Source organism: Chaetodon auriga, chromosome 5 (assembly GCF_051107435.1).
Source record: "Chaetodon auriga isolate fChaAug3 chromosome 5, fChaAug3.hap1, whole genome shotgun sequence".
Taxonomy (NCBI): Eukaryota; Metazoa; Chordata; class Actinopteri; order Chaetodontiformes; family Chaetodontidae; genus Chaetodon; species Chaetodon auriga.
The window spans coordinates 29202501-29212500 of NC_135078.1; the positions used below are offsets into that span (position 1 = coordinate 29202501).

Consider the following 10000-nt stretch of genomic DNA (forward strand, 5'->3'; position numbering starts at 1 on the left):
TGAGCTGTTAGAGTTGTTGTTGAGCGATGACATCATGAGTCATGTGACTAGACGTCTCTTCAGCGAAGAGCTGAAATCATTAGATGTGTGTGGAGGATGAGGAGGAGGCTGTAACCTTTCTCACGTGAACACATGACGCTAACAGAAATGTCTTATCATTTGATGGCAGCTCTTTAATGACGTCATCGCGTTGTGTCTCTTCTTCTGTGGTGGTTTAATGGCAGCGACTGGAGGATCTGCTCCACCTGCTGTTTGTCTCAGCTGTTCCAGCAGTCACAAGCTTCATTTAATGCTGTCTTGTTTATTTCACTGTTATTCAGTCTGTCTGTGTTCAGTCTCACCTGCAGAAGAGTTTTTAACCTCAGCACAGCTCAACACTGCTAACAGGAGCCGCTAACAGGAGCCGCTAACCAGTTGCTAACAGGAGCTGCTAACAGGAGCCACTAACAGGAGCCGTTAACAGGAGCCACTAACAGGAGCCGCTAACAGGAGCTGATAACAGGAGCCACTAATAGGAGCCACTAACAGGAGCCGTTAACAGGAGCTGATAACAGGAGCCGCTAATAGGAGCCGCTAACAGGAGCCGCTAACCAGAGCTGCTAACAGGAGCCGCTAACAGGAGCCGTTAACAGGAGCTGATAACAGGAGCCGCTAATAGGAGCCGCTAACAGGAGCCACTAACAGGAGCCGCTAACAGGAGCCGTTAACAGGAGCCGATAACAGGAGCCACTAATAGGAGCCGCTAACAGGAGCCACTAACAGGAGCCGTTAACAGGAGCTGATAACAGGAGCCGCTAATAGGAGCCGCTAACAGGAGCCGCTAACCAGAGCTGCTAACAGGAGCTGCTAACAGCTAATTCAGCACTTTCAATGGAGACAGTTTGACTAAATGTTAGGAAATAAAGGATAAAAACAGAGTTGAAGGGTTTATATCCCCCAGAGCATCATGGGGTCCTAAAGTGGATCAGCATGGTCCCAAAAGTTCTCGTGTTCCTTGCACACTTTCACCCTCGCAGGCCCTCAGCAGCTCAGAGTCCACGAAGTGATCCTGGAGAAACTCACACATGATGTGTGAAGTGGATCCAGGCTGTCAATCACACCGATCTGAGATTTTCCACGTCAAACTCAGACTGGACATGTCGAGGAGCTGGAAAACACGTTGAAATGCGTCGCTTTGGAAGCAGCAGGAGCTCAGCTGCTGCGTTTCCTTCGGTTAATAGATTCACCGTGTTTGTTCAGTTCCTCTGGATGGAAACTCAGACAGAGGATTTCATTTCTGTCTCAGTGGGGTTTTGACTTCCTGTGGTCTGAGTCTGTCTCAGTCAGGACGTTTCAGGAAGTCCTGCTGTCAGATCATGTTTATATTCAACACAATGAGCTTTAACTGTGAGTGGGTTTAGCCGGCGGACTGAGGGTCAGCGTGAAGGCCTCCTCTGTGGGGGAATGTGGAGGTCCTTTAGGATCCAGAGTTTCTGGACTGAAGTCAGGATGTCTTGACCTCAGCTGACGCTGCCGGTGTGGCTCTGAGAGGCCAAAGTCTGACAGTCAGTCCACCACTTGGACTTGGACCACTCCTGGTCTCAGAGCATCAGTTCTATTGACTGTGGTGATCCTCTGACTTTTCATGTAGCGCCACCATCAGGTTAACTTCTTAATGAGTCCAAGAACAAGCTCAGGTTTGTCTTCAGGACTGGAGTCAGACCTCTGTCTGACCATGTGTTTCTATACTGTAATGACAAGAATTATTAAAGACAAAATGGATCAAACAGGAACTCAGAAGCAGCCGTTAACCCTGATGTATATTTAGACTGCTTTTCTCCCATAGACCTTTCAGACCTCATCTCAACTGAGACTTAGCAGTCGCTCAAACTGTCGGTTATGACGGCACAAAGTCTGCGTCGTCGTTTTTCTGGACAGCACTGATAAAGTCAGCGAGGCGGTGGAGCAGCGTGTGGCGATTCGGGACACCTCCGTTCAGGTTCAGTGTCTCTGCTCTGATCGTTAGCTCCTCTCCGAAGTGTGAGCAACCAGGCCGAGCGAAGTAAAGTCTTCAGGTTTTCAGGTGAGCGGCCGATCGGCCCGTCTCAAACGAGCCCTTCCACTCTGACGGACACGCTGGTCGATATGGAAACGAGCCCAAACCTGGATGCTACGTCGTGAACGAGCTAGCAGCTGTTTGGTGGGAGTTCAGCCTCACCTCCACACCTGCACCTGTTCACCGGGACGAGTTCCAACACATCCTGGGCTCTGCGCCACTCACGACCACAGTGATTGGTTTAAAGAAAACAAACAGGTCAGAGGGTAAATCACATGATCAACCCAACACACACACACACAGCTGTGGCTCCGCCTTCTCCTTACAGGGACTCTACGTGTGCTTCCATGCATCTGATTGGCTGCTGCAGAGTCGTGCGGGATGACGTCACAGCAGTAGCAGCTGATCCGGGTTCAGGCTGCGTCTCAACGTGATGAAGGAGCTCAGACAGGAAACACAGACGCTGTTGGTTATTGAGACATTTATTAAGTTGGTTTCACACCGACGGCCGAGCCGCAGCTCGCCGTGACATCAGCAAACCAGGACGCGCGAAGAAGAACGTGTGGATGATCCGTCCTGAGAGTCTCTGAACACTGTCCATCACCTGGTGTCACACGACGATGTGTCTCCCGTCTCTGCCGCTCAGCGCTGGACAGAAGGGACGCCAGGTGACAGGAAGTGACATCACGGGTGGGTTAGTAGAAGTCCTGGTCGTAGTCTGTGGCGTCCATCAGCTGCTTCATCTCTGACACACTATTGGCCAGGTAGGACGACAGCTCCTCTGACAGATGGTGAGACAGACAGTGAGACAGTCAGCCAGACAGACAGTGAGACAGACAGGCAGACAGACGGTGAGACAGACAGAAAGACAGACGGTGAGACAGACAGTCAGACAGTCAGACAGACGGTGAGACAGACAGTGAGACAGACAGTCAGACAGACGGTGAGACAGACAGAAAGACAGACGGTGAGACAGACAGTCAGACAGACGGTGAGACAGACAGTGAGACAGACGGTGAGACAGACGGTGAGACAGACAGTCAGACAGACGGTGAGACAGACAGACAGACAGACAGACAGTCAGACAGACAGTCAGACAGACGGTGAGACAGACGGTGAGACAGACAGTCAGACAGACGGTGAGACAGACAGTCAGACAGACAGTGAGACAGACGGTGAGACAGACAGTCAGACAGACGGTGAGACAGACAATGAGACAGACAGTCAGACAGACGGTGAGACAGACAGAAAGACAGACAGTGAGACAGACAGTCAGACAGACGGTGAGACAGACAGTGAGACAGACAGTGAGACAGACGGTGAGACAGACAGAAAGACAGACGGTGAGACAGACAGTCAGACAGACGGTGAGACAGACAATGAGACAGACGGTGAGACAGACAGTGAGACAGACGGTGAGACAGACAGAAAGACAGACGGTGAGACAGACAGTCAGACAGACGGTGAGACAGACAGACAGTGAGACAGACAGATGGTGAGACAGACAGTGAGACAGACAGACAGACAGTCAGACAGACAGACAGACAGACGGTGAGACAGACAGTGAGACAGACAGACAGTGAGACAGACAGTGAGACAGACAGACAGTGAGACAGACAGTGAGACAGACGGTGAGACAGACAGTCAGACAGACAGTCAGACAGACAGTGAGACAGACAGTGAGACAGACAGACAGTCAGACAGACAGACAGACAGTGAGACAGACAGTGAGACAGACGGTGAGACAGACAGACAGTCAGACAGACAGTCAGACAGACAGACAGACAGTGAGATAGACAGACAGACAGTCAGACAGACAGACAGTGAGACAGTCAGACAGACAGTCAGACAGACAGTCAGACAGACAGTCAGACAGACAGTGAGACAGACAGTGAGACAGACTTCATTCAACAATAACTGCGACTAAAGCTCAACACAATCTGTCGATGAAAAAAGAGACGAGGAAAAGCAAAAATAAAAGTTTTTTTCTTAATTTAAACGAAGTGAAACTTACTATCAGCTAACGCTTCCTGTGTACAAGTACAGTCACTCACGTACTGTATTTAATTAAAAAACTGAGGTACTTGTACTCGACTTTTCTCCTGCTACCTTCTTCTTCTGCTTCACGACGTCTCAGAGGACGTTTGAGGACTCATGAAATCTGAAAGACGTCTTCTGACGTTTTGACTGAAACGTTTTGAAGACTAAAATGTTTTCATGGACGAAAATTAAATTCATGTTTTCTTTCCCTAAGACGACGTTAAAGAGTCCAAAGTTTTCACCGGAAAACTAAAACTAAAACTAAACTAAAACGAAAAAGATGACGTCGACTAAACACGTCTAAAACCGAGACTAAGTCTAAAACAGGTCAGCTGTTATCATCTCTCTGCCTCACCCGCTCCCAGTACTCCCAGTACAGCAGAGGCGGACACCGAGCCCAGGTTGTTTCGAGCAATGCAACGATAGGTTCCCGAGTCCTCTGGCCCCGCCCCCTCAATCTGCAGCCAACTGGAGAGCTCGAATTTCAGAGGACCGCCCCGAGACTGTGGAGACAGAAAACCACAGTGAGTCAGCCGGAAGGTGGACTTTTGAAACGATTTGGGTCCAGTCTCTGAGCTGCACCTGGACGGAGATGTGGGGGTCGTCTCCGGGCAGGACGACGTCTCGTCCCTCCTTTCTCCACTCGACCAGAGCCATCGGAAACGCAAAGACCTCACAGAGGAAGACGAGACTGCTGCCGGTCCCATTCACCTGACTGTGAGGGGGGACCTTAATGATGGGGACTGACAGACAGACAGACAGTGAGACAGAGAGAGAGAGAGACGTGAGATAGACAGACAGTGAGACAGACGGACAGAGAGAGAGACAGACAGACAGACAAACGGACAGATGGACAGATAGAGAGACAGACAGACAGACAAACGGACAGATGGACAGATAGACAGACAGTGAGACAGACAGACAGACAGATAGACAGACGGACAGATAGACAGACAGTGAGACAGACAGACAGACAGACAGAGAGAGAGAGACAGACGGATGGATGGACAGACAGACAGACAGACAGAGAGAGACAGACAGACAAACGGACAGACGGACAGACAGACAGACAGACGGACAGACAGACAGAGAGACAGACGGATGGATGGACAGACAGACGGACAGACAGAGATAGAGAGAGACAGACAGACAGACAGACAGACAGACAGACAGACGGACAGACAGTGAGCTGGTGAGACAGGTGTGGACATTTGGTGATCCTGAGAAGCAGCAGGATGTGGACGTTGAGGACTCGATGCGGATCGTCTTCAGGACTTCAAACCTCCTGCTGGTGGATTTTCTGGCCTCGGTCAAACAACAAGTTTGTAAAGTTACGACGTGCAATGCATTATGGGCCGGCGTTATTCTGACATCGCTTCCATCTGTTGGACGATGTGGACCGACGACCTGCCTCACGAACACCGAACACTTGGGTGACACGAGGAATCTGAAGAAGCACGTCGGCCGTTTTCACCCTGAGCTGAAGGCTCGAGGACCGAGGGGAAGCTTTCAAAGGAAGGATGCAACTGCAGCCATGTGAGAGGAGAGCTGTCCACCTCCGTCTCTTTGCTCCTCCAGAAGAAGACGGACGCCGCTGGAGACGCACCAACCGGCCAAGAGAGGAAGGTTCACGGAAAACTTCCGAAAACATCCAAAATAAAGACAAACTTAAAAATGTCGATGCAGGATGAAGTAGCAGTGTGTGTGTGTGTGTGTGTGTGCGTGTGTGTGTGTGTATGTGTGTTCTGTGTGTGTGTGTGTGTGTGTGTGTGTGTGTGTGTGTTCTGTGTGTGTGCGTGTGTGTGTGTGTGTGTGTGTGTGTCTCTGACGGCTGTCTGATTTAACTGAATCTGATTTTCTTCTTAAAGTTTGTTCAAATGAATGTGAATCTGTGAAGTTACTAATAACTCCAGACCTCTGAGTGCAGTGACGGTGCAGTGGAGGCCGACAGCAGCGTGAAAAGGAAACACAGGAAAGTAAATGTACTGTGTTTCTCTCTGGAGCTCGTCACTCTGGAGCTCGTCACTCTGTCGCGTAAAATGTGGATTTATTCAGTCACCTTCGTATCTGGACACTTCATGCTCTCTAATTCTTTTCGTGATTCAGTAAATGCGAGACAGATTTCTGTCTCTGCTGAAGACACTTCAGAGGACTGAAGGGTTTGTTCAGCTGGAGGGAAAAACCAGCCCATGAATCTGAATCTGGTTCCTGTCCATAAAGCTGCCATCTGTCTTCTGTTTCGCTCGCTCTCTACAAACTGTCAGCAGACGGAGACACGTCTCCTCGTCCAAGGTCACGTCTTAAAACGTCTCCTTTCAGTCAAAAACCTCAGGTTACCATGACACAGTGGACCAGAGGACAGGACCAGAGGACAGGACCAGAGGACGAGGACGAGACCAGCTCTGAGCTACAACTGCCAATAATCAATGATCAATCATTATTATGGATTATCAGTCATGTTCATGAGACTGAATGTGAATCCATTTATCCTGATTAGACTATATCGCACACACACGCACGCACACACACACACACACACACACACACACACACACAGGTAGACAGACAGGCGTCCTACCGGTCTTGCAGGGCCCCCTTCCCCTGGTCTTGAGTTCTGGTTTGGAGAACGCGGCCTCTCTGAACTGACACATGTTCATGTATGTGACTCCATCACTGCCACACACCGCCTCCTGCTCCTCACACACACACACCTGCTCCTCTTCATCCTCCTCGCCTCCTCCTCCTCCTCCTGCGGGCCGCGGGTCCGTCAGACACCGCAGCCCGGCCCCGCAGAGCCCGTAGTAGACGCTGCGGTCCCCCGGGTCGCAGGCTTGGCCCTCCAGGTTTCCGCACTCCTGACAGCAGCCGCACGAGTCCAGCACCAGGCCGGCCCGGCAGCCGCGGTTCTCCGGGCACAGGTCCGGCTCACAGGGCCCGCAGGTCCAGTTCCCGTTCCGACCCACGACGCCTCCCAGATCCTCATCCAGCAAGTCGTAGTCCAGCATCGGGTCGGTGAGGAAGAAGCGGACCGGCGGCTCTGTGCTGAGGTCGGGCAGCGGGTTGGGGCGGGCCCGGCATGTGTGGAGGTTTAGACAGAGACCCAGGAGAACCAGTCCTCTCAGCCCCGGCATGTTAACCCGGTCAGGTTCCGCTTAGCTCCAGACAGGTGAAGCCGGTCCGGTTCTTTCTCTGGTTCAACGCGACAGAAGAACCCAGAAGGATCAGTGTCCGTCAGTCACATTCCTCTGCGACCCAAACACCGAGAAAAAGAGGAGAAAACCGAGAAAAGACGAAAGAAACCGAACAAGGTGAAAGAGAAGGGAAAGTTTAGTCTGAGCTTCCGGAAACAGAATCCAGCTTTTCTGAAGACCAGAGAAAAACGGTTTGAACAGCTGAGCGGCTCGCGCTGCTTCTCCCCACACACACACACACACACACACACACACACACACACACACACACACACTCACACACTCACACACTCTGACGAGACACCAGTCAAGCTTGTCACAATAAAACGTCACACTTCCGGTCAAATCCTTCCAAATAAAAACATGAAAAACGGGTTTTCAGGTTCACATTTTGTTGTTCAGTCAGTCTTAAAACAGTCCTCATGCTGAATCTCCTCCCCGGTGGCTTTAGCTGTGTGTGTGTGTGTGTGTGTGTGTGTGTGTGTGTGTGGTGGTGGTGGGGGGGTTCTTTCTTTACGCCAGTTCAATGTACGACCGGTTTTTAGGTCAGTCCCTGTCCTCTGCTGTCCTGAAGTGATCCTGGACTGATCTCAGACAGGCTTACTGATAGTAATGAAGCCTATTTACATCCCCAGCTTCCTGTTTCCTGTCTTGACAACCATGTAGAGTCAGATCCAGTGGCGGCTGGTGAATTTTTGTCTTGGGGGCGCACTTAATTTACCAAACCAAAAAGCGGAGTTGCCGACGCCGGACCACAAGAATTAATGTATATTATGTTAAAACAGACAGTTAAATGCAGGTGAATGTTACCAGTTAGTGAATCTGAATTCATCTCCCCAGTGTTTGATATGTTTGGCTCCAGATAAGATAGAATTGGTCCACACAAACCCTTAAAATCTCCTTTCCCATCATTAAACAAACCAAGAATGTGTAAATGTATTTTTTACTTCAAAACTAAGAAGAGAAACAATTCATTTTCACAGCTTCCAAGAGAACCAAGCGCTTCTTCTGTCCAGCTAATTGTTTGGAACAACATGTTTATATTTACATACTCAAATAAAAAAAGAAAAAACAGCAAATACACACACATGAAACCAACAAACACTGAACGTTTTGTTTAAAAAAACAATCAGACCATCAGGCTTAAAGCCCAAAGTGCTTCTGTTAGCTAACATTTATATTAACAACCTTAAATGACAATGAAAACACATCAAATCCTCATATTTAAGACTATCAAAGCAACAAAACATCGTCCCTTTGTCTAAAGAAAATAAGTGAAGCCATCAGGCTTTAAGCCACACGTGCTTGATCACGTTGGTCAGGGAAGCAGAATAAAGCAGCTGCCTCACTGCGTCACGTGAGCCGAGACGTCTTCTCAGAGCAGCTCCGTGAAAAAGAGCGCGCACATCTCCTCCCTCTGTCTTCGACTGCTGTCTGATGAAGACGTCCGGCCGTCAGGTCCGAGCTCCTTCACGCTCAGTTTGTCCTCTGAACGGCGGTGTTTTCAGTGACTTCACTGACTTTTCTCAGTTTATTTACTCCTTTTTCGACCAGCTAATGATCTTGTTTGCTAATTGCTCCGACACTCTGCGTTCAACGTCACTCGCTTGGCGGTTTTGATTACAGGCTCGCGGGTGGTCAGATCCCTCTCAGGACGAGGTCAAGACGCACCTTGAAACCACTCAGGCTGGACTGTTGGACATCGTCGCTTTCAGTCAAAGTTTTACTCTGCAGCAAAATGAATCACTGTCAAATATTTGGTCCTAAAGTTTATTTCATTCAATAAAATGTTACTGAAGAAGAAAAAGAGTGTAACGGTCAGTTAGCTCAGTTCATTTAAAGCTATGTCAGTCCTCCTGTGTCCTAACTGTGAGCAAACTGTGTCTCTGCTGTGGAGTCTGTACATAGCTAAGCTACGCTAGCTTCCTCCATTACACTGCTTGCTATTGGTCAGCAGTGTGAATTTGCAGGTCAGTGTTCAGCAAAGTGACACAAGCCATATGTGAAAAATTGGCCTCCAGCGTCATCAAGGACCTCCACCCGTCTCCACCCATCCGTCCTCCTGCTGTCTGAGAAGAAATACAAAGCCAGATTCAGCAGAAAGTTAAACAGTTTGTACCCACAAACAGTCAGAAATCATCAGCGTGACCACCGAGTGAACACGGGTGAAATCTGGAGGAAAAAGCACAGCTGCTGTGGAGAGAGCTGAAATGTTTGAGCTTTTATTTTGAAGGCACAGTGTTCTTATTTCCGGTGTTGTTCTGCCTCACCTGACGGTGTGTTCAGGGTCTCAGACAGTAGCTGGATGTTTGATGGGCTCTTTTCACGCTCCCTTCCCCCATCAGTCCTCACAGCTGTTCAAGTCATTATCAGGCCTGGAAGGGTTTTTAAGTCTGGAAAAGGTTCCCAGGGTCCTGCAGGAGGTTTCAGGCCAATTTCACAGGGTCCTCTGAATGTTCCAACAAGAAGGAGTTTCGGGGGTTTCTGTGTCCAGAGACTCCAGGGCTTCAGGAAATCTTTGGGGTCTTTGAATCGGGAATCCTGGAGTCATTGAATGTATTTTGGGAGGTTCCCTGGGGTCTGTGGGGGGTTCATCCATGGTGTTCTAGGAGTCTTCAGGTTTTTTCCACATTTCCTTGAAAGGGCTTTAAAAGTGCTTGAATGAGCTCTTTGGATCCTTCAGGAGCTTTTAGATGTCCTGAAGTTCTACGATTCCACAGAAAGATTCCAGGGG

General features: G+C 49.5%; 1 protein-coding gene across 1 annotated transcript in view; it reads right to left on the minus strand.

Moving 5' to 3' along the window:
- Positions 1-2333: 2333 nt before the first annotated feature.
- The window catches only part of kazald3 (Kazal-type serine peptidase inhibitor domain 3), a 10738-nt gene continuing 3071 nt past the window's right edge, over positions 2334-10000 (minus strand). Inside the window, exons 1-4 of the mRNA XM_076731416.1 lie at positions 6654-10000; positions 4658-4818; positions 4431-4578; positions 2334-2816 (exon numbers count right to left, since the gene is read on the minus strand). The exon at positions 6654-10000 is cut by the window's right edge and continues 3071 nt beyond it. Coding sequence (XP_076587531.1) covers positions 2731-2816; positions 4431-4578; positions 4658-4818; positions 6654-7206 — 948 coding nt within the window. The 5' untranslated portion in view covers positions 7207-10000 and the 3' untranslated portion in view covers positions 2334-2730. The remainder of the gene's footprint in view (positions 2817-4430; positions 4579-4657; positions 4819-6653) is intronic.